Below are 25,729 nucleotides of genomic sequence, written 5' to 3' on the forward strand. Positions count from 1 at the left end.
TCCCCTGTGTTCCCCCCTGTGTGACCTCCCCTCCACCCTGCCCTGTCTGGGCTCCCCTCTCTTCTTTCCTCCCTGCACCCCCTCTGGTGCTATCTGTCTCACCTATCGTTTCTACCTGATTTTCTATCAACTATCCTATCCCTCTCACTAAGTCTGGCAGGAAGAAGCTCAAAAGGGACATCCCGGTCTCCAACCCAGGCCTCCCTATCGTGCTTCCTGCAGACAGATCCTTACCAACATACTCTTTGTCATTCCCGCTCCAGGTCTATCGACCCCCCCCATATGGTCTCTGTTCTCTCTTCTTTTTCCTCTTCTCCCATTAATGGTTGCACCCGGTGGGAGGCCGTCTGGCCCCCTTCCACTCCTCTAAGACCATCAATAATGACTACTTAAATGTCACTGTCTTGGTCCAGGACCCTCAGGCCAATCTCCTCATCTTTGATAGACGCTTCCTGCATCTTATCAACTTCCTCTCCTCTCCTGCTATCCCTTCTTACCCCTCTCTGGCTCCTTTGCCGCCTTCTTCCTCTGTCACCTCTTTGGCACCCCCTGCTGCTTCTCTGGCCACCCTGTTGCTCCCCTCCTCTGCCACCCCTCCGGCACTCTCTTCTCCCTCTTCCACTACCCTGCCTTCTCTTCCTTCCTCCTCTTGCCATCCTCGGGCATCTCCAACTTCCGCAGGGTGTACCTCTGGCCTGTACCCCACCCAGAAGTGCTTCAAATGTGGCATCCTGTTCCACATCGCTACTCTTAACTCTCGTTCAGCTGTCAAACACTCCTCTGACATCTGCCGTCTCCTGGAAGAGCTTGATTTGGATGTATTCAGTCTCACCGAGACTTGGTTCACGGCCAGCACTGTCACAAGTTTCGACACTCTCCTTCCCAATGGCTACAAGAGCCTCTCAGAACCCAGAACCAACCATCCCGGGGGGTGGAGGCTTGGGGGGTGGGGGGTGTAGCCTTGATTTTCCCAGAGTGGATCCCTGCTTTTTTCATTCCAATGCAGCACTACTCCTCCTTTGAATGCCTGGCCTGCAGGCTCTCTATCTCTCCTGGCCTCTCTCTCACTGTGGCCACTATCTACAGGCCACCTGGCCAGGTCAACCTCTTCCTCTCTGAGTGGGCTGACCTCTCCTCCTCATTACTTGCCTCTACCTCTCAACTTCTCCTCCTCTGAAACTTGAACATCCACCTGGATGCTACCAGCCCTTCTTCAGGACTGTTTCACAACCTCTGCGAATCTCTCGCTCTCTCTCTATTCTTCCCTCTGGAGGGCACACCCTGGATGTTCTGATCTCCTCAGACCTCCCCTTATCTAACCCTCGCACCACTCCTCTCTACTGGAGTGATCACTTTCTCCGTTCTTCCTAGCTCTCTCTCTCTGCTTTGCAGGTCAAGCCAACGCAAGCACTGCCATCTACCTTCTTGATCATCCGACCCATGAAGCGTGTGTCAGTTGAGGTTTTCGCTGCTACTTTCTCTCCTCCTCCGGCTCCTTTGGCTGACTCACACCCTGACACAGCCCTCTCTAACTCTCATCTCTCTATCTCTTACACTCTGGCAGTCCTTGCCCCTGTTATGAGGATCCATTTGAAGCCCAAATCCAAGTGCAACTCTTGGTACGATTCCGACCTCGCCGCCCTTAAACGCAAGTGTAGGGCGGCCAAGAGGATGTGGAGGGCATCGGGCGCAACCCCTGGCAAATTGGCCTACTCCCTGCTCCCTACTCTCTTCCTCCACCTCCTCTTCCTACATCTCTACCACTCCTGGCCTGTCTGAGGCCATCTCTCCTCCTCCTTTCTCCTCCTTTCCCCTGTTCACCCCTGACGATGTTTCTAGACAAGTCGAACTATGAAAGTCTCGTCAAAGCAGGTTCTCCCCTGCACATCCAGAACAATTAAGGACCACATCGACACCCTTGCTCCAGCCTTGGCCGATTTCTGCAATCACTCCTTTGCAACTGGAACTTTCCCCTTACCCATTAAGCACTCTCTTGTGCACCCGTCCTAAAGAAGCCCTCAGTCGATCCTTCCTCTCCGGCTAACTATCTCCTGATCTCCATCACTCCTTTCCTGGGCAACCTCTTGGAAAAGCTGGTCATCTCCCAGCTTAATCTACATACTGAATCTGTTGGTTGCCTCCATGACCACCAGTCGGGCTTCAGAGCTGCCAGAAGCACAGAAACTGCTCTCCTGAACACCCGTGAAGACTTGCTCTCCCATCTTGATTCTAATCTCCCTTCTGTCCTCGTTCTCCTCGGTCTATCCTCTGATTTTGACACGGTCAACCATGCCATCCTGCTTAATCGTCTCTGTGACAACCTTGGTATTACTGATCAGGCCCTTGTCTGGTTGTCCTCCTTTCTCACCGCCTGACCCTATCAGGTCCAACTGGGGCCTTTCCTCTCTCGCTTCTATTTCTCCCTCTCTACTTGTGGTGTTCCCAGCATCTCTCCCTGGCTCTTCGACCACTACCTGGCACCTCTTGCCCACTGCATCGCTACTTTCTGCTCCAATTTTCAATGTTATGCGGATGACACTCTGCTCTCTTTCAGGCTCCCCTCTGCCACCTCTGCTTCCCTTATACAAGACTGTCTGGCCGCAATTCAGAAATGGTGTGCCACTAATGTTCTCTGCCTTAATGCCTAAAGGATCCTGCATGTCCAGTTGCCCTCGCACTGCCTCTGGGCTCCCCAGCACTTAAGGGTCTGTATCTGCGCCCTACAGTCCCTTCTTGTTGTGCGTTGAGAGTCGTGAAGATATAGGAGACCTCCGTCCCCAAGTGCCGCACAGGGAGAATCACTTATCACTCCCTGTGCAACCCTTGAGGCCACAGGTGGAGAAGATCCGAAGCCGGAACTGAAGTACCAGGAACCCCCAGGTAGCTGTAAGGGAAGGCAACGATTACAATCCAAGCAAGCAGGGCACAACGAGTAATCAAACAGAGAACAATCAGGGTCTTACCGGGGACTTGATAGGAAGGACGTTGAACCTGATAGGGAGGATGGTTCCAGGACTCACTCAGGCAAGGGACCGGATAGGACCAGATGTAATTCGTCAGTCTCCACCTGAAGAATTTTGTACCGGAATAAAGGGTCCCAACAGTCTGATTACAACCACCACTTGGGAGGCGTGACCCACCGTGCAGCGAGGGGATCTGGAAGATCCAAGAGAAGTCCGTTGAGCAGAAAGATGGGTCTGAAGCCAGGAAGAGCCGTCCGTGGAATAACCAAGAGCAAGATCCAGAGGGAGTCCGTGATTCAGTCCGAGGTCAAGAGCCGTGCTGAACAGAGGAGCCGGTGTCGCCGTGGCCAAACGTGATCCGCAGGAAGTCCAAATAACAAGAGCAAGGTTTCAGGAAGCCGGGTAAGTAATACGAGTAAGTTCGCCACCAGTCAGGGTCTCCAAGGAAATCAGCTGTGAAGCGTGGAGTACTGGTACTGCCCGGTTTAAATACGTTCACCTCCTGGTCACGCGACGATGATTGGAGTCACGTGACCGTGACCCCGGGGCACATGACCGTATGGACGAGTCACGTGACCGGGTCAACACGGTACGAGGGCTCGAGCGGCTGCCTAATCTCCATGGCAACTGCCAATGGAAAAACGGCCGCAGGCGCGACTGAATAGCGTGCAGCGATTGTTTCGCCAGCGCGCGAGCCACACCGGGTTGCCTGTTTGAGCCCTGGGGGACAGGTGGAGGAGAGTGAGTGCTGGATGACGGGACATGGCCGGAGGTACGTACCGAAGACATGACAGAGCCCCCCCCCAAAGGCCCACGACCCCGTGGGCACGAAGGATGCTCCCGGTGAAACCGAGCAACCAACCGGGGGGCTCTGACATCCGAGGCAGAGACCCAGGAACGTTCCTCCGGACCATAACCCAACCAATCGACCAGGTATTGCAGGCGACCTCTAAGAAAACGGGACCCTAGAATGTCTGTGACCTCGAAAACATCAGGCACCCCCAGGGAAACAGGGGCAGGAGAGGGGCGAAGACGGGTTGAGGAGGGACAGGGCTTGAGGAGGGAGGTATGGAACACAGGATGAACCCGCCAAGAGGAAGGGAGAACCAGGCGATAGGCCACCGGGTTGATGACCCGGGAAACGACATAAGGACCCACGAAACGGGGCAACAGCTTGCGACAACCCTTTAAGTAGAGATGACGGGAGGACAACCAAACCCGAGAACCAACGGGATACAAGGGTGCCATGGTACGCCTAGCGTCCGAGGAGGCCTTCATGGAAGCCTGCGCCTCCTGCAGATGAACGAGGACCTGGGCATGGAGGGACGTCATATCTCGAATGCAGGCTGCGGCGGCAGGGTTCTCGGAGGGTGATATGTCAGGGACAGGGAGGAATCGGGGATGCTGACCATACATGGCATAGAACGGAGAGAAGCCCGTGGAAGAGTGTGTAGCGTTGTTGTAGGCAAACTCAGCATAACGGATGTTCTGTAACCAGGTTGTCTGTTGCTGCAGCATCAAACAACGCAGATACTGCTCCATGGACTGGTTTGTTCTTTCCGTCTGACCATCGGTTTCTGGGTGGTAAGCGGAGGAGAACCGTGCATCGATACCTAGCAGAGCGGTCAGGGCACGCCAGAAACGGGAAGTAAACTGAGAACCACGATCGGACACCAGGACAGAAGGAAGGCCGTACAGGCAGAAAATGGAATCAAAGAACAGTTTGGCCAAGACAGGGGCAGAAGGGATACCATGACAAGGAACGAAACGAGCCATTTTGGTGAAGACATCGACCACTACCCACACAGTGTCATACCCCTGAATCCTGGGTAAATCAGTCACGAAGTCCATGCTCAGGGTGTGCCAGGGCTTTGGCGGCACGGGTAATGGGCGTAATAGTCCCAACGGACGACCCCTACGATGTTTGCCCTGAGCACAGACCGAGCACGAGGCGACGTAACAGCCCACGTCCCGTCTCATGGAGGGCCACCAACACCAGCGTTTTAAGAGATCCAAGGTGCGGGCCTGGCCTGGGTGACCATTGACCGGGGCGTCATGTGACCACTCTAGGGCTAGGTTTCTGGTGTCAGTGGTAGGGAGGACTAGACGGTCCTGTACATACGGTAGACCGTTATGAAAGGAGGGATCCCATTCTGACAAATGATCGGGGTGTTTTTTTACCCAAGAGCGGATCTCCTCGAGTAGAGGTAGAGGAGGAGTACAAGTACAAATAACATGCCCCCGGGGCAAGAGCGTGTCAGGAAATACAGGTAACGAAACCCCCCCAGGGGAGCGAGACAAAGCGTCTGCCTTTCTATGCTCAGAACCAGAGCGATGTTTAATCTGAAAGTCGAAAGCGGCGAAGAACAGGTGCCATCTGACCTGTCTGCTGTTAACGCATTTCAGGGCTGCCAGGTCTTGCAAGTTTCTGTGGTCGGTGTATACCGTGACCTTATGTTTGGCCCCCAACAAGTGATGACGCCAGGTACGAAAGGCGTCCATCACCGCCAGCAGCTCTTTTTCTGTTACGGTATAATGGGTTTCTGCAGGGTTAAACTTACGTGAATGAAAGGCTACAGGATGTAGCCGCCCCGTATTGGGACAGGCTTGTGACAGGATAGCCCCCAATGCGAAGGAAGAGGCGTCAGCCTCAACTACGTACGGCTGGTCAGGGTCGGGGTGCTGGAGCACAGGGGCAGTGGTGAAGGCGTTCTTCAACGTGTCAAAGGCCTGCTGGTGTATCACCTCCCATTCGAACGGGACAAGAGGACTGGTAAGGGAAGTGAGAGGAGACACAAGAGAAGAAAACCCAGAAATAAAACGCCGATAGAAATTGGCGAAACCCAGGAAGGATTGCAAGGATTTCAGGGTTTTTGGTGTTGGCCATTCGAGGACCGCCCGTACTTTGGCATGATTCATGGTTAGACCACCAGGTGTAATATTGAACCCCAAAAACTCCACGTTAGTTACATGGAACAAGCATTTTTCGGGTTTCACAAACAACGAGTGGTGTAGCAGCCGGGACAACACTTCTCGTACATGTTGGACATGTTCCTTCAATGTGTGAGAAAAAATGAGTATGTCATCAAGATACACCACCACGAAAATGTCCAGGATGTCCGAGAAGATGTCATTCATGAAATGCTGAAAGGTGGCCGGGGCGTTGCATAGGCCGAAGGGCATGACTGTATACTCGTAAAGGCCATACCGCGTACAGAAGGCGGTCTTCCACTCGTCTCCCTTTCGGATGCGGACGAGATTATAGGCCCCCCGCAAATCCAACTTGGTATACATGGAGGCATGGGTTAAACGGTCTAGAAGAGGAGAGATGAGTGGAATCGGGTACCGGTTCTTAATAGTGATGGCATTGAGCTGACGGTAATCCACACAGGGGCGAAGGTCGCCCTCTTTTTTGGGCACGAAAAATATGGGGCTAGCTGCAGAAGATCTAGACGGTCGTATGTGACCCAGGTGCAGCGCTTTATCGATGTACTCTTTAAGCGTCAGATCCTCCGACATAGATAAAGAATAGATGCGGCCCGAGGGTACTACAGTCCCGGGAACCAAGTCAATCGGGCAATCATATGGGCGGTGAGGAGGGAGTACTTCGGAGGAGCCCTGATCAAATAGCATGCTGTAATCCCGATAAACCACAGGAATGTGATTGGTGACTAAACCCACTATGTGTGAAGCAGGGGGAATAACACCGCCCAGTATTGATAGTTGGGCAACCGCACCAAGAGCCACTGCTGGGGTGTCAGTCTCTGTGTCTGCAGGTAGACAGAAGTTCTGGCAGAGCTCGGATTCGAAATATATCTGACCTGTTCCCCAATCGATATGCGGGTTGTGCTCTCGTAACCATGGTATGCCTATGATGATACCGAACTGGGGCATGGATATCAGATCGAAGTGGAGGGTTTCTCTATGGGTCGATTGGATGGTCAGGATGAGGGGAGTTGTCTGTTGCTTGATGGGACCAGAAACAAGCTCAGTCCCGTCGACTGCTTGAACCGGTTCGGGTCGGTGTTTGTTGATCAAAGGGAGATTCAGTGTCTGGGCTAGGGTGATATCAATATAGTTCCCGGAGGCCCCGGAATCTATGGTGATCTGTACGGGATGAGTGATACCAGGGGCAGGTTGTATGGTAGCTTCTACCTGGATGGGCCTGATTCGACCAAACGACGGAATGTGACTCGGGGAAGGGCATGGAGAACTCGATCCTACCCCCGTATCTAGGATCGAGCTGGACGAAAATCCGGTTTCTTAGTTTTGGGTTTTCGAGGACACTCCTTGACTAAATGCCCCCCCAATCCACAGTAAAAGCAGGCGTTCTCGGCCCTTCTGCGCTCCCTTTCCCTTGAGGTGATGGGACTCCTAACACCCCCTATTTGCATAGGCTCACTGGTGGGTTCAGAGTAAGACGATGAGACGGCAGAGCCGGCAGACTGGGAGAATCCGGCCTCAGCCCTCGTTCAGAGCGCCGTGCGTCCACTTGGAGTGCCAGATCCACCAGAGCCGGAAACTGAACTGGTAGGGACGGGACCATGGCCAGAGCGTCCTTCATAGGGTTGTTTAGCCCTCTGTAGAATACTACCGATTTTTTGCTTTCGGGCCATGAGGTCTCAGCTGCTAGCTGATTGAATCATGTGATGTACTCAATGAGGGAGCTCTTCCCCTGCGATAAATCCAGTAATTCTAGATCATGGGATTGCGCTTTGTATCTGGTGTCAAACACCCTGGACATTTCTGTTATTAACTGGTCGAAATCATAGAGGGCAGGATGATTGTTTTCTAACAGCGGGTTTGCCCAAGCAGCAGCCGTGCCGGCTAGGTGTGATAGAGTGAATGCCGCCTTGGTGGTGGGGTCAGGAAAAGCAAGGGGTCGACACAGAAAGTGCAATTTACACTGGTTAAGGAAGGTTCTAAACTTCCTCGGGTCCCCATGGAACTTTTCTGGGGCAGCCAAAGGAAAGGGAGAGGGCAAGACCACCGGAACAGGAGCCGAGGGAGCCGGAAGTGGGTGTACAAAGGGTACAGAAGCTGGAGTGGCGTCACCCAGCTCTGGATCTGCGGGCAGGGGATGCTGGGCACTCTGTAATAGGTCGAGTCGCTGATGGACTGCTGCATTAGCAGCCACCATGTCGGCCCGTAGTACCGTAAGTGCTTGGATAACAGCGGCCAGGGGGTCTTCAGCGGCGCCCTCCATATCTCACACGACTAGGCTTCACAGTCTGTTGTGCGTTGAGAGTCGTGAAGATATAGGAGACCTCCGTCCCCAAGTGCCGCACAGGGAGAATCACTTATCACTCCCTGTGCAACCCTTGAGGCCACAGGTGGAGAAGATCCGAAGCCGGAACTGAAGTACCAGGAACCCCCAGGTAGCTGTAAGGGAAGGCAACGATTACAATCCAAGAAAGCAGGGCACAACGAGTAATCAAACAGAGAACAATCAGGGTCTTACCGGGGACTTGATAGGAAGGACGTTGAACCTGATAGGGAGGATGGTTCCAGGACTCACTCAGGCAAGGGACCGGATAGGACCAGATGTAATTCGTCAGTCTCCACCTGAAGAATTTTGTACCGGAATAAAGGGTCCCAACAGTCTGATTACAACCACCACTTGGGAGGCGTGACCCACCGTGCAGCGAGGGGATCTGGAAGATCCAAGAGAAGTCCGTTGAGCAGAAAGATGGGTCTGAAGCCAGGAAGAGCCGTCCGTGGAATAACCAAGAGCAAGATCCAGAGGGAATCCGTGATACAGTCCGAGGTCAAGAGCCGTGCTGAACAGAGGAGCCGGTGTTGCCGTGGCCAAACGTGATCCGCAGGAAGTCCAAATAACAAGAGCAAGGTTTCAGGAAGCCGGGTAAGTAATACGAGTAAGTTCGCCACCAGTCAGGGTCTCCAAGGAAATCAGCTGTGAAGCGTGGAGTACTGGTACTGCCCGGTTTAAATACGTTCACCTCCTGGTCACGCGACGATGATTGGAGTCACGTGACCGTGACCCCGGGGCACATGACCGTATGGACGAGTCACGTGACCGGGTCAACACGGTACGAGGGCTCGAGCGGCTGCCTAATCTCCATGGCAACTGCCAATGGAAAAACGGCCGCAGGCGCGACTGAATAGCGTGCGGCGATTGTTTCGCCAGCGCGCGAGCCACACCGGGTTGCCTGTTTGAGCCCTGGGGGACAGGTGGAGGAGAGTGAGTGCTGGATGACGGGACATGGCCGGAGGTACGTACCGAAGACATGACACTTCTGTGCACTTATGAGCCACCCGCTGGCTGCACTTGTGAGTTAACTGCACTTCCCCTCCCCCCGTCCCCCTGGAACTTCACCCTGCCCTTGCGCGATCTGAATGACACAACGCCTAGTAAGATCGTTTTTGTCCTCCCTTTGATTCCGCCTCCTTGCCTCGTCGCGCCTTGAAACACTTGTGTACAGGCGCGTTATAAATGCCACATCAAATCATATCATATAATGTGGCAGAAGGCGCTATATGAATGTAAGATAACATACATTAGTCCTTTCCTCCTCAATGTTCTAGGAGCGGATACTTTACTATTCCAACTCCAGAACATTTGGGGAAAGGTATAGATGTTGGATTCTTATGGGTGGAACTACATGAAATCCCCGATGGGGACTTTAGGGAGAAACCCAAGGTATAGAGCCGATGCAAAGGGGTGCGAGGCTCGCCACTGTTGTTGTTTGTAAGCCGTATTCCTGAAAAAAAGCACTAGCCTTTCCCTGCAAAGAAAGCAAACACAAATGCATAGCTGGGTAAACAGTCCTCATGATACATACTGCTGCAGGTGATGCTGGTGCCAGAGCACGTGTGGCTGTAGCTCTCGGTGTAGGGGTTGTCAAGGATGCCGCCACAGCTGGGGTGCTTCTTTGCCTGCCTGTAGCAGCTGTCATGGACTTCACAACATCTGCAATAGAGGAGAGATACGTGGCGTCAAGGTGCACTGAGTAGATGTCTGCTGGTGGCATGGGTGCTGCAAGAGGAGAGGAGAGGTGGTCGGATTGGGCTTCAATTGAAATACGTTTTTGTTCATTCAGTGATAGCGAGGGATAAGATAGCCCCGTGAGTTAAACGCTCCCCCCAGATATCTGTGCACAACTTGCAGTCAAAGACTTCAATCCGACAGGGCCGACTCATCTCTCATCCTTCTACGGTCTATAAATCGAGTACGAGTACGATTACGTTGGGCAATTTTAACATCAGCTATTAAAGTGCTTAGAAGCAGAAAGAGTGTGCATGAAGCAGCTTAGAAAAACCTCACATTATTGGTAGTATCGACACTAATTCCCATGGAAACCAACACAAATGAATGTGAAATCTGTGTAGTTTACTGATTTGTACACCCTTTTACAGAGGGTTCTTTTAGGCCAATAGCACCACTTGAGACTGAATTATACAATATTTTCCAAATACGATTTTCATAAAACTGTATCATATAATGTCGGGAGTATTTCTCATTCCATTGTTGTACTTTGCAAGTCTGCTTCATTAAACACAGACAACTGATTTAACTTCTAAAGATCAACCAGGGTTCGAACTTGCTGGGGGCAAGGAGCTAGGTAGCTCGCTCCTGCGTCTAGCCTAGGAGAGCCTGGTTCGCTGGACACCAACAGATGCCAGCAGCTACCTCTGCCTCCCTGGGCAGACTGGTGTTAAACTAACAAATCTATATTACATTAACTTTGTGCATTTGGGAAGGTTTTCACAGACGCATAATGACACATCCTGAAGACATTTATAGTAGATCATAAATAATGAGATTCCATGTCATGCGGAATGTAGATTTTTGTTGTGCTGTGTTTCAGCTGCTGGTGCCCCAGAGGTGGCACAGGCCTATATGTTGATGTCAGATACTAGGAGCCTGTTCTAGCTCCTGGTTTCCCAGAGGTGGCACATGCCTACAGGTTGATGTCAGATACTAGGAGCCTGTTCTAGCTCCTGGTTTCCCAGAGGTGGCGCATGCCTACAGGTTGATGTCAGATACTAGGAGCCTGTTCTAGCTCCTGGTTTCCCAGAGGTGGCACATGCCTACAGGTTGATGTCAGATACCCAGGAGCCTGTTCTAGCTCCTGGGGCCCCAGTGGTGGCACAGGCCTACAGGTTGATGTCAGATACCCATGAGCCTGTCCTAGCTCCTCGTGTCCCAGAGGCGGCACAGGCCTACAGGTTGATGTCAGATACCCATGAGCCTGTCCTAGCTCCTGGTGTCCCAGAGGTGGCAGACTGACATTGCAGAGAATATCAGAGTAGATAAATGACCCGGAATTACCAGTTTAGTGCGAAAAGGTTTGCTGTGACTAAACATGCTTGATTTCATTCGAAAAATTAACATTTGAAAAAGAATGTCTAATTATTGAACCAATATAACTTCTTAATATTCTTTGTCCCTTAAATGAATGGCTTTAACTTCAGGGAGAAAAAATATGAAGATGTTAAGGATTGATTATTTAATTATTACTCATATGGGGCGTGCCAGCTATGATGACCATCACTAACTGCTGAAGTGCAAGGGCAGGGTTTCAGTGGGTGTTCACTGTGAACAAGGGCTTTTGCAGAGTGGGCATCTGACTACAGGAGCTCAAATAAAATAACAGCTCACTATTCTGTCTACGTCGTCCTCTACTTCACTCTTTTCCTGCCCACCTTAGATACCCCAGGCTGGGCAATAATGCACCACTTTGCTCCAATTGAGTCATTCATTCACAGAAGACTGCTTGGAAACAACACTGGCAGGCCTTTCGAGCAAACAGTTTGTTGGTTATGCTTGATAAAGTTAGCTCAAAGAGATCCCAGGAGGATGTGTTTTGCACACGAAAGGGTGGGAAGTTGGTGGGAATTGCCATGGGGATTAGCTTGGCATGGGGCAATCAATGGTGGGTAAATAACCATAACATTTAAGTTGTTCTGTTATGTTTTTTTAAAAATAAATAAGGCAACACATTTTAGTGGGGTGGAGGGGCTAGCCCTTCAAATGTAGGGAGGGTAACTTTAGAGACTTTGGGGAAAGGGCAAACTCACTTGTATGGGGGCATCTAACTTCTTTACACATTGTAATGTGACTGTTCTGGCGCAGCTTCAATGTTACAAGCAGTTAACTCTCTCCTTCGCGTCTAAAACCATTTTAATACTGCTCTGAGTCTATGTTACCCTTTCATAGACCAGTCTCTTGCTTTCTCTTTACAGACCATCGAAAACAGCTTGCATGAACAAACCCAACCAGTCCAGGATAATTGTGAAACTAAAAACATCGTACTTCAACCTCCATAGTGCACCCTCCAGGATTTGGTTTTCCCATAACCTGAGAAGGAGTTCATTGCAGTGACCATTCTCCAGAACGACAAGGCAGGTGAGCTAGCATGAGTCTTTTTTTAGGGTTGGTTCCTGTTTGGGTTGTTTATTAAAGAACGAACACAGCTATCTTGCTTACATTTTTTTTTTAGAAAAGAAGCCCATGCTTGTGGGGATCAAAGAGGTGGGGAAAATCGGATGAACAGTACAGACTAAACAATGGTATCTATGGCTAGCTGAGAGGGTGGCATGTGAAAATGCAAAGTCATTAGACATCTAATACTAAAAGGCCTGCGTATGGGTCAAAAGAAGCAAACTTATTGTCCATTTGGAAACTGTTTCTGGAAGGATAGGATTGGGTTGTGGTTCCCACTTACCTCATGATGTCCTGGTATCTTCCAGTTGAATGGTATACAGTGATTTCAGTTTTAAAGCTGAAAAATCTCACGACCTTTGAAACATCAGAATGCCTTCTTTCTTTACCATTGCCCGCACAGTGCTCGGGTGGGGTAGGGTTTGTGACGCAGTCGGGAAAATCAAAGTGCATTTCTCCCCACATTGTAAACAATGTTTTTTAAATCAGTATTAACAGAACAAACTTGCCTCATTTCTTCTATAAGCACTCATTTGCCAAACAAGATGCAATACTAACTGTGTGGCTGGTGTCACAGTCGCTAATGGGCATGTATGTTAATTCATGCACAGATAACATCAGCAATTATACCCAACTCAACTGTACTGGTCAATGACGAGTACAGCTGAGTTGGGTATAATTACAGATGTTATCTGTGCCTAGTACCAACAAATTATACTTCTGTGTTATTAAAGAGCAAACCTTTGAACAATTACTACATGATCCCATATACATATATACATCATCTTTTTGCATATTAAGAGGTGTCACTCTTGCTGAAAATTATTTCAGTGGATCAATTGCTCTTAAAACCTTTTTCCAGACTCACACACAGTGAAAAACGGGAGGTGAAATTACATGGGCCCGATCGGACACATTTAAAAATTGAACAGTCCGCACAAGATAGGGGAAAGGCGTACACACGCACATTTTCCATGGTTTGGTATGAAAAGAAACATGGCTCACTGGTAGCGTTGCTAAGCAGTCTTTGTTCTGCTTCCCCTGCCTGCTGTTTGGAGGTGAAATGGCCTGGACAAAAACAGGAGTCACTGATTTAAAGCATTTGTCAGAAAAAAGCAAGAGACATGAATCGTGCAAATCTCATATTGAGAATATATTACAATATTACAGCTGCGCATGTTGGGAAGTGTAAACATTGCAACACAGTTGGACGATGCCTATCGCCAGAGCGTGATGAAGCATAATGAGGATGTGGCTAAAAACCGATACATCCTGTCAAAGTAAATCGACTGTGTGTGTTTCTGCAGTGCATTTGAATTGGCTTTACATGGCCACGATGAATCCTGCTGTATTTAGAGGCCTGGCGGATTTTGTATCCAGCATAGAAAGTGCAATGGAACTGCATTTACAGAATGCAAGAGTATTTAAGGGCACTTCAAAAACAATTCAGAATGACCTACTGGACTGCATGCTCATGGTCACTAGAGAGATCATTGTAGAGCAGTTAAAAGGCATAGATTATGTGGCTATTCAGGAAGATGATACAACCAATGTTTCCACTAAGACTCAGTCTGTGCTAGTCTATTGCTACATTGTTGAATGCTTCAGAATTGTTGACAGGTTTTATGCATTTACTCATCTGAAAGACTCTAGTGCACAGACCATTGCTACTGCCATAATGGAAAAATTGGACAAAGTATTCCCTGAAGATTGCCACAAAAAAAGTAATTGTGCAAACATATGATGGTGCGAGTGTAAGGTGGGGGGTGTCTGGTTGAGTCCAAAAGAAAGCAGCTGAAGTGTATCCAAATGCCCATCATGTACATTGCTATGCACACCAGCTTAACCTCATCATGGAACAAGCTGTTTCCAAATATCAGAAGCTCAAATGTTCTTTACTGGTATCTCTGGCTTCTGTGCATATTTTTCTCGCTCTCCAAAAAGAACAGAAGTTCTAGATGAGGTATCAGATAAAAGATTTCCAAGACCATCGCGCACTCGCTGGAGCGACCATATTCGGGTAGTAGAGCCCATATGTCTGCATAGGGACGTACTCCATAAATGCTTTGAGATCATTGACAAACAGGATGATTTTGAGGGAGTTACTGTGCATGAAGCCCAGGGATTCATTAGAACTCTGAAAGAGAAGGAGTTCCTTTTCTTCCTTTTTTTGTTCAATGACATAATGCTCCATGTTGACATTCTATATAATCTGCTTCAGATGCGAGACATTGATTCTGCGTATGTGCAGAAAGCTACTGCAACTTTTATCAAGTGCATTGGCAGAGTACGTGAAAGCACTGACAATTTGGAAGCCAAACTTCCACTAGAGGCAACTTTTGCAAGTCTCAATATACATATGACCACTGTAAATCGTTTGGCAAAAGAAGTATGTGATATCATAGTTACACAAGCCCAAGAATGCTTTGCATTTACTGAACGCTTGGAGGGGGCTACATTTTTGCAGATTGACCTATTTCAAACACATGGACAGTCGTTTTCCAATGATGCACTTACTGCAACAGTCCAAGCGTACCCCATGGCAAACAAGGAAAGACTGCGCACTGGGCTTTCAATTGTTTATGAGAGAACCGGAATTCTGTAGGCCACGTCCCTTAGCTCAATCCTGCTTGCCACACCCTGCCACTCCTAGAAGTTGCACGTGCAGCTGCAGATGGAGGCCACACCCGGACTAGTTACACACACGTGAGAAGTTCTTGAGAGTATTCCTGCCCATAATAAGAGTTCCATTCCATTCCAAGCACTTCTGTCCATAATGAAAATGTCTTGTTTAAGTTCTTCCATGAGCCTGGAGCCAAAGGTGCCAGGACTGCGTCCAACCAGACCCCCCATGTATAAACATCCCAAAGGGAAGTGCGTGAACCATGATGCCCCCTGCTCCCTCCACTTGATGTTGCCGCTCCTGTGATCCTGGGCAAGTGGCCATGACACATACCCCCTCCCAATGATGAGGATGATGCAGCGCCTGCGGTTGGCACATATGAGCACACCGCGCGTGCAGAGGCCAAGTTGGGTCGGATTGCTCGCCAAGAGCTAATTGGGAACTTTTTCTGATGCTGGCTTGCACTATCCCTAGCAATGCATCGTTCACTGGTAATTGCACACAATAAAGACATGCCCTCAATTAATTCTGCAAGGGAAAAGTATTTATATTAGAAAGTGTCAAACAAAATGTACGTGTATCAGACGTCCGATCCCTCCCCAATCACCCACCCCAACAACACTCTCCCCAATCACCCACCCTAACACTACGCATCAACACCATAATTATGTCTATGCCTCACTTTGGGTGCATTTGCCTTGGGGTCTGATTCCTGGAGCTTTGTGGTCAGGCGGTGCATCGAATAACGCCTTGCTGTACTTTCTTGTGAACCCTCAGTGGGCGTACTGCCATGTTAACTGCATGGCCTGTGATAGAGCCTCTGCTGAGGCAGATGTGCCATCCAAGGGCTCGTGGACCCTCTGTCCAAGTTGACCATGGCAGCGTGGAATGACCCAGGAAGCATGCCATGCAGCGGGTTCACCCCTACATGCGGTTGCCTATTTTACACATTTCGGTTAGTTGATCCCCTGCCATATTGTGAATCTCTGCCTGTTGGCGCTCGTTCTGGTCAAGGCATTACCGTATTGCCTGCAGGTTGCCTTCAGGCAGTGGTGGCGGTCTGTGTGGGCTTGGAGGGGGTTGTGGGGGGTGGCTGAACTGAACACAGGTGTGCTCTACCCCCATATGGCTCATATGAGTCCATGGACACATCCTCTTCCTCATTGTAGTCATGCTCCTCAGCAATCTCCAACTGTGGCATGTGATGGGGGCATGGTGCAGGGGAGTGCTGGTGTGTCAGGCCACATGTGTCATCAGTCAGGCATTCAACCCATCCCATGACGTGTGTGTCCCAGTGTTGTTGGTATCATGTGTCTCACATGGGTCGTATTGCTAAAATAGGTGGCCATGCAGTGGGGGGCGGGGGGATCATGCTGGGTGTGTGCAAAGAACATGAATGCGGAATTTCTTTGGGTTACTCTTGCATTGACGGGTGTGCACTGCATGCCATGCCACGAGCCAGGCCACTTGCCATGCCCGTTACTCTGCACTCTGCTGGCGGATGCTTGCAATGGGAGGGTTGGACATGCACATGTACATGCAAGTGTACTTACTGGCATCTCCTTGGGTCCCTGCTCCCGCCTCGGCCCCTCCAATGCCTTCAATCCCCTTGATGTGGAGAGATGCTGCTGAGGCACTCCTCCCATGGCATGAGTCTTAGGGTTTCCACATTGCCACCACCAGTGGCTTTGCTCTCCCTCCTCTGTTTTGCTATGGCTGTGTGGACCTTTGCCTCACGGTCGTCCCACCTCTTGTGACAGCCCTTTCTTGTGCGGGGGACTGTCCCGACAGCTGTCACATGGGCCACCACCTCTCCCCATATGGTTTGTCTTGCGCTGCCTGGCTTCAAACAGCTCATCCGCATACTGCAGCACAGTCCACCAGGGCTGTTAGCTCTGCATCAGCAAACTTGGGTTTCCGTTGCCGGGAATACTTTCCTGGGGTGCTCTGCTCCTGAGACATCTTTGGAATACATTCTGGGCCTGAATGCCTGTGGGAACCAGTGTATTGAGTTGGATTGGGGTATTAATGATGGCCGCTGCAGTCATTCTGGTTTTGGCAGCATTTCTGTTTCTGGTGCCGGTATTATTGCCTTTCTAGTGTTAATGCCATTTATTCCAGCAGAATTGTTATTGCCTGAAAGAAGGTTGCCCCTTAACCAACCAAATGCTCTCATTAGGCCTATAGACAAGCAGCATAAAACATATTCACATTTTCACAATTATGGGAACTGTTGTGTTTCTAAATCATCCAAAACTGTGAATCGTCAGTCTTTATAGGGTGACCCAATATCTTTATTTCTTCATAAAAGGCATTGTGGATCCAACAGGTAACTTAAAAAACCAATGCATTTCGGGCCCACGTCCGTCTTGAGGGCTAAACACTAATAAGCGTGTTCAAATAACATCCAAACCACAAAGTAAAACATTAACATAGCCACGTAGACAGCATACATGCAGATAAAGACACAAATACGTGCCCGGTGTTTACGAGCAAATAAGAAACAGAACAGAAAAACAACAAAACGAAACTGAAAGTAATCATTACTACATTCCTAAGTCATCACATAGAAAATAAATTATTATGTAGAGAAAAATAAGAGGCCCATTTACCGGCCTGCTTTAAAAGGAGCGCTCATCTGAAAATGATAAACAAAACCAAAGTGGTTTATGTACAGTTCCATAGTGCTGTGTTAATGTTGTCCAGTTATATTCAAAGAAAATAAGCATTTAACAGGGGTCAATTCATCCTAAAAACTGGATGGAGAGGCATAATAGATATCTGGATTCTGTCCAGATCTCCGTGGCAATACATGGATGCAATCAGTTAAAATGCCTGATGTAATTAATTCCTTAAACGTATCCCAGTGCCATGACATGGCTTACCTTAATATCCAGATCTAGAAGAAACGTGTAGAATCTCAGACTACCGCAAGGCTAACGCGGCTGCATCTTTACCTGCTGAATGTTGTGGTGGGTGCCATTTTTCATCCGGTATTGCCGTAGGTTTTTCCCATTCATCCGTTAATACTGGCATGCTGGTATTGCCGCTTCCGGCATGGGTTTGTGTGTGCGCCCGTGTATTCGCAGTACGGCAGGAAATCCACTGCAAGCCCAGCCAGAAACGCTTATACCGGATTGCAGGTATTAACAGGTTTTTTACGGAAAACTTGGAATGAGGCCCATAGTGAGGATCATGAGGCGATAGTCCCGACAAATAAATAGGTAGGCGGTCTAGGGGAGGCATGGTACAATTTGTAAAACCTTTATTGAAATGGTTGGGGTTGGAGCAACTCCTAGTCTGCCCTCTAACTAAGATGGGAGTAGTCTCCACCAACAAAAAATAAACAACACAGTCCTAGTGGAGTCTGTCAAATGAAAATGCCCTATGCTAACAAAACCTAATGCCTGCCCCTATCGCTTGTATAAAAAAGTGTAAAAAGAAGAAATGTATGAAAAAGGAAAGATCAATGTTAAATGAATAAATGTGGTTGAACCAGCTCTCCTCCCCATGTTAGACCTTACGGAGTAAGGCTGTCTCTGTAAGCAGGATGACACACTCTGGCTCAGCTTTCGACACAATAAACAGTTCAAACACATGGACCTAGGGCCATCTCGCCTTCCATGTTTTATTCTCTTTTCTTTGCTTCCAAAACAATGTTTTAACTAAACAGTTCACAAAAGGTCCCCTGCCTTCGGGCTCAGACCTTGCACCATACAGTTCTCGTAAGTCCCCCTCTGCCAGGCTCAGACTTTTCAAAATAACGTTCACCACAAACTTGCAAGGGGGGCTCCCTTCCCCAAGCTTACTGCACTTCGGGTCTCCCTCTGTTGGACTCGTACCACTTTCAGATGTGGAAGGCTTTCGAATGTGCCGCCACCCACTGGAACGCACTGCCACCTCACATCAGAATGATTGAATCCCACCAAGCCTTCCGCAAAGCTGTTAAAACCAAGCTCTTTGTATGAAACGTGTGAAACGTACCTGACTGCATTCTGTCACTGTATTATTATTATCATTCTTCACTTGTAACTATGCCTGTAATTGTGTATCCATAAGACCTCTCGTCTCATGCATATCTGCTGAATTAAGAATCCAACACCTACTTGTAACAGCGCCTCGATGTCCATGGGCTGCAAGTGCGCTATACAAATGTGAATAAATAAATAAATAAATAAATAAATAAATAAATGTGCGTGGCTTACTTTTCAGACCACTGCAGGACCACTTCGACTCAAAATGTACTGTTTAACTTTCACTCTCCCCTTCTCTAGGAGTGAATTTTCTTGATATCACTTTTGCTGTATCTTCGCTTTCTCGCTTCGAACAATTCACATTTCACTGAGACCTTAGAGTGGGCTACTTCCTTTCGACGGACCACTCCGTTACTTAGTATCGCTGAACTTGCAGCCATCTTTTACTTCAAAGTTCACTCACAGGTCTGCCTTTCCTCGCATCTCATTCACACACGTGCAGCGGATCTGCGTCAAATGACTGAGTTGAAAAGTCTGACTACCAAAAGTCAGTCCCCCATTTGTTCGCATATATATATATATATATATATATATATATATATATATATATATATATATATGGGGGGAGACCCCCACAGCCCCTCCATCTTACGCCTATACATTTTCTATTAACTTTACTCCCCCAGATATACATATGCGAACAAATGGGGGTCAGACTTTTGGTACTCAGTCCTTTTGACCTCAGTCATTTTGGCCTAACCCAGTGCAGCCTTCACTTCTGATAACTTGTTGCTATTTCAAACTTTAATGCACACCGGTCTCTCAGGTCGCTTGCCAACTCACCGGCTGTCTGCGTCTCTTCTCTGCATTCCGCTTTCCAATTCATGAGTCAATGTTAGTACCACAGGCTCTTCCTCGCCTCCCCAACTCTTCTGTTCACCCGGGAGGGTCGCTGGCGTCCTTGAAACATAATGCAGTTTTCACTTGCAGGATTTGGCCTTCTCCACGTGTCTCTCACGGCCTGTCGGAGGCAACGACCTCGGGTGGGGAACTCTGGGGTTTTCCAACCCACTGCTCTCTTCCCTTGGTCCGTTGCTCTGCTTCAATAGGTTTGCCTTCTTCCCGGAAGCACTGCTGGCTCTCATGTTCCACCTTGCCTACAGTGTGTCTTGGGATTGTGCCTTTTATTCGGGTGAGGAGAGATAATTGGTATCTGGTGTATGCACTTAGAATTAAGTGCTTGACTTTGGCTGACCCTATTAGTGGGCCATGGCCAGTACAATGTGTCAAAGTTAAGGTTGTTACTCTCAGTCACCCTCTTTCTCGGCCCAGTGTTTGTGTAAAAGGAGGGGGGGGAGTTGGGACCTCGGTGCATCCTAAAACAAAGGATCGGTTGGATAAACAAAATAGGGTGAAATACTGCATCTCACCATTGGTTTCCTCACCCCCACTCCCTGAAGACCCCCACCAAGGTGTTCCTGCTGCACTGGTCCACCCCCAGGATCTGGATCCAAAGGCAATAGCCACCTGAGAGAGAGATCCCTGCGGACTAGCAGGTGAGATACCCTCTGGTTTCTCACAGCAGACAGATACGGCTTAAACGGGATGGGAATGTGCAGGGATTCTCTGGGGCTACAGATTTGTCTCCTTTTACGAGCAAACTTCCAATTTCCATAGCAGAACATGACCTGAATATGCCATTGTTATATTCCCGACAGACACTAGTAAATATAATGGATAGGAACATGATGAGCCAATTTAACATGGCCGTCTCATTCACTGATCAGGGGATAGCATGTTCAACTCCAGGAATTCACTACATGAACATGAGCAAACTCATTCAGGCATATTGCGGGCAGACTGTACAGAGGGCGGTGCCAGAAAACCATGAGTTATTTCTGTATGGAGTGGCAGTGCTGATAGCATGGCTTCCAGAGATATCAGGAAAACTGCTACTTATACTCAGTTTTTGTTCAGAAAAGAGGTTTCCCTAGATAAGAGGGAAGGGCATGTGATACCAATAGACCTGGAGACAGTTATACTAAGTGACGAAAGAGTAGTATTGCATGGGACTGACGACATATGACGAGCATGGAGGACAGTAATCGAAGTAGGGGAAGGGCACACACTCACTGACTTGACTGACTAGGAACTGTTTCAAGAAGTTAATTCAGATCACTAGACAGTGTTTTTCATTAGCATTACCCTTTGGGTGAGGATACATTACAGGGAAGTACAATGGAGAATGGTTTTGCTAAAAAAGGCACTACCAACCTTTCTTGAGGAAGACTTGGCTCGAGTGCCCAGTGTTCTATGGACTAGCAGTCCATATGATGTTGGCCTGTTAAAAGGGATAGGGGCCATCAAAATAAAGCTAAAGCTAGGGGTTATTTTACAGAGGGAAAGACAATATGTCCTATCCAGAGAAGCGGACACAGGAATTTGTGAACGGATCACCACTTTAGTAAAGCATGGCATTCTAGTCCCTTTGGAGTCACAGTGTAATACAGATGTGTACCCAGTGAAGAAGGTGATGGGGGATCATGGCATTTTATTCAAGATCTACATCCTTTGAACCAAATTGGTGAGGTAGAATTTCCGTTAGTTACCAATCCAGCTACAATTCTATGAGCATTCTGCCGGAAGCTACCCTTCACAGTAATATATTTGAAGAACACGTTTGCTTCTATACCACTCCACAAAGAGTCAAAGGACTTTGCGTCCTTTCTATATAGAAACTGGAAGTGGAAACACTGAAAATTACCACAGGGATACTGTGAATCACACTCTATCTTCAACTAGGTCCTTCAAATGGACCTAGGGCACATACAGTGGAGAGTATCGTCATTCAGTATGTAGATGACATATTGATTTGCAGTAGGTCCGAAGAGCAGTGTCGAAATGACTCAGTGCACTTGTTGACTTTACTAGCAAAAAAGGGTTACAAGGTAGACAAGGCGAAACTACAATATTGCCAGGAGGCGGTGTTGTACATCGGACAGTTGATATCACAGGAGGGCCAAAGGGTAACTCCAGAGGGTGCTGAGGCGATCTTCCGAACACCACTGTCACGGACAATGAGGGAGATGCAACAATTCTTGGGCCTCAGTAATTATTGCAAAGCCTCGGTATTCAACTACAGCACATACATGAGATCCCTATTAAGCGGGCTTCGTGAGGCACACAGAGGGGACGGTGACCAGTCATGGACACACAAAATGACTGAAGCATTTGAGGAGCTGAAGAAGGTGATATGCATAGCTCTAGTAGTGAGGGATCCTCAATTACATGACAAATTGTACTTCTTCTCAGACTCCAAAGGAGTAGTGATGACCGCAGTACTCTCACAGAAGACAACCTTAGGATGCAAACCAAGGCCTATTATAGTTGACGTTTAGACCCAGTGATGAGAGGACACTATCCTTGTGAACAAGCGTTGGCTGCTGCCACATTCACGGTAGAAAGGTCAGCGAGATTCACAATGGGGTGCAGCACCACACTTTACATGGAGCATGCCCTCTTTGCAATCCTCGAAAAGCCCAAAAGCACATTGAATACACAAAGAGCATCTGGATATGAGGTGATTATCTCAACTCCATCAATAAAGGTAGTGAGATGCAGAATTGTAAACCCAGCAGCATTTATAGCTGAAACAGCGGAGGATGGAGACTATGTGCATGACTGTACTACATATATGGAACAGTATGACGACATCCCTGAATTGGGGTAGAATGCCCTTGAGGGGGGAGAAATACTGTTTATTGACGGGTCATCAACTATAGGCCAGATGACGGGAAAAGGGCATTCTGGAAAAGTAGTGGTGAACATGAAATTAGACGAGACAGTTGAAGTAGTAGCAAGTGCTAGATTGCCTTCACATGTTTCAGCGCAGGCAGCAGAATTAGTGGGTTTTATAGTGGCATTAGAAGCGCGCTAGGACAAGGAGGCTACAGTGTAAACCAATTCAGCCTACGTGACGTCTACAGTACATGCTGGACTGTCACGATGGCAGAGAAGGGGATTCCGACTTGCTGACGGCACAACAGTGCAGCACATCGCCTATTGGGCAGACTTATAGACGTGTTACAACTCCCATCAGCTATAGCGGTCGTGAAATGCCAAGCGCACATGAAGGGGGAGGACTTAGTCTCCCATGGCAACAAAGCCCAGACATGGTAACGAAGTGTGTAGCATATTTCACAGAAATAAATTAGTTTGACATCCCATCTAACATACGTATACGCGTGCGCAAAATGATATTGAAGGAAGGGTATAGATCACTACCTGCCATGCTGATAGTGGAGTTTCAGGAAAAGGCACGATTGGAGGAAAAGGAATTATGGATAAGTAGGGGTATTGTTCGATGTCCCCCATGGACGCATTATGGTGACAGGAGATCACAGGCAAGCTAGTGATTCCAGTAGGATTGTGCCAAATTTCACTCAGGCAATTGCATCAGCCTGCTCATTTAAGTAGGGACATACTTTTTTTCAAATTTCTTTATTAGGTTTTTCTTAAACAATTGAACATCTTATCACTTAACATTACCACCCCCGCTCCTCCCCCAGCCCTTACCAACTCCCTCCCTCCCGCTGACCCATCCCCTACCACTCTCCCACCCACCCCTCGTGTACCATCCAGTCCCAACCCTGCCTCCTGTAGTGCCCAACATCTCTGCCTGGTTCACTGGGTGTTGACAACAGCGCTTCGATTTTCCCTTCCACCTTCGTAGTATTTGCTTTAAGTCAGATTGCTCTGGTTTTAAGTCCTGGGTAGATGCCAGTTCATTGAACAATGCCCCAGTCCATCACCAAGAGGTTCTCCCCCTCCGGGTCTCTGTGTTTATTCAGATAATCCACCGCAGCAAAGCCCCTTCTACAAACGTCTTGGAGCCATTGCCTCAATGACAGGACCGCTGGTCCCTTCCAAGCTATTGCTATCCGCCATTAGGCTGAGACCAACAGAAATCTCGGAATTTTGTTCTGGGTTATATGCCTTTTCGACCCTGGCAGAAGTCCTCATAACCACACCTCATATGTACATTCATATCTGCTTCCCAACTGAGTGTTCAATTATTCCGTCACCTATCTCCAGTATCTAGCGATAACTGGGCAATCCTAAACCATGTGTCAAAATCCAGCATGCCCCCCCCCCCCACATCTCAGACAAGCATGAGATGTCGACTGATTTATTACATGCAACTTCTCCGGTGTGAAGTATACCCAATGTAAATAATAGAATTGGGTGAGTTGGAATTATGCATTCCTGGATGCTTTCCTAACCTGTCCCCACATTTGTGCCCACATATTTTCCGGAATGAGTGATCCTGAATCCCTTTCCCATCTGTCTTTAAACACCAACTCCTTATTCCGTCCTGTTGTTTGTAGGGACCCATACACCCGAGACACCTTCCCACCATTTACTCCTAGGTCTAAAAGTGTCTGAATTCATGGGTTTACCGCCAGCTCCTCTGGGATACCATCCCACAGTGTTGCTAGACATCTTACTACCTTGGCATACGAGAGGAAGTGACCGCTTACTACCCAATATGTTTGTCTCCATTCTTTAAATGTTAACAATTTGCCCCCTTCGAAGAAGTGCCCCAGCATGGTGCAGTGTCGTTCCCTCAAAGTCGTAAGTCCAATGCTCCTTAATGGTATTCTGATGGTGGCGTCAAACCCAATAGGTAGCTCTCTTCTATGCAGACCTTTGACATGCAGCCTTCCTAATAGTTTCCCCCATACTGTTCCACCACCCTGAAGATATTTATGTCCCCTTTACCCCCTACCGATCCCCACAGAAGTTCCACGCCTTGCCTATCTTGCAGGATTCCACCAAGCAGCCCAGCCACATCCCCCCTTGAGCCGCTTGCCAGTGGGCTATCACCTGTAACTGTGCCGCCATAAAGTACAGTTCAAAGTCTGGCATGTCGAGTCCTCCTTCCTCACGTCTGCGACGTAATGTTTGTATAACCACCCTAATTTGCCCGGTGTTCCACAACAGCTTCCCCAATGTCTTGCCCAACATTTTAAAGAATACTTTGAAGGAATGTTTGCAAAGTAGTACAAGAGCCTAGGGAGGACCGCCATTTTGCAAAGCGCGACTCTCCCACTAACGAGAGGGGTGACCTCTTCCAAAACTGTACCACATGCCCTATGCTTCAGAGTGCCCTCCCCATATTATATACAAATGTTTCCTCCGTGTCATGGAAAATCTGGATCCCCAGGTATCTAAGAGATTCCTGTTCCCATTGGAGACCCCACTCCGGGAGAGAATCCCCCCTGCGCGCTGAGACCCGCCAGTGGGAACAACAGCAACTGTTCTCGAGTAACCTGAAATCCCGACAGCTTACGGAAATTGTCTAAAACTTTCAAGATCATCAGTATATTTTCCAGCGGGTCATCCACATATAGCAGCACGTCATCCGCATAGAGCGAGATATTGTGGGCCACCCCTCCTGCCAATATTCCTGTTTCTGAGATATATAAGTAGGGACATACTTGCTGCACATGTTATGGAAGAGTGGTTCTGTCCAAATATGCCAGAGCATATTGCTGCGTTCAGGGAAAATTGTACTATATGCAAGAAATATGATATGTCATTTATAACACACCTGTACACAAGTGTTTCTAGGCACGACAAGACAAGGAAGGGGAGACAAAGGCAGGACAAACAAATTATCTTACTAGGCCTTGTGTCCTTCAGATCGTTCAATTGCGAGGGGGAGGAAAAAGGAGAAGGGCCGGGGGAGGGAGGGGTGCAA

General features: G+C 48.5%; 1 protein-coding gene across 1 annotated transcript in view; it reads right to left on the bottom strand.

The window, feature by feature from the left end:
• LOC138492530 (phospholipase A2, minor isoenzyme-like) overlaps window positions 1–25,729 on the bottom strand; it is a 60,194-nt gene that overhangs the window by 18,050 nt on the left and 16,415 nt on the right. Inside the window, exon 3 of the mRNA XM_069619748.1 lies at window positions 9,767–9,894. Coding sequence (XP_069475849.1) covers window positions 9,767–9,894 — 128 coding nt within the window. The remainder of the gene's footprint in view (window positions 1–9,766; window positions 9,895–25,729) is intronic.

Source organism: Ambystoma mexicanum, chromosome 10, assembly GCF_040938575.1.
Source record: "Ambystoma mexicanum isolate Mex_15411 chromosome 10, UKY_AmexF1_1, whole genome shotgun sequence".
Lineage (NCBI taxonomy): Eukaryota > Metazoa > Chordata > Amphibia > Caudata > Ambystomatidae > Ambystoma > Ambystoma mexicanum.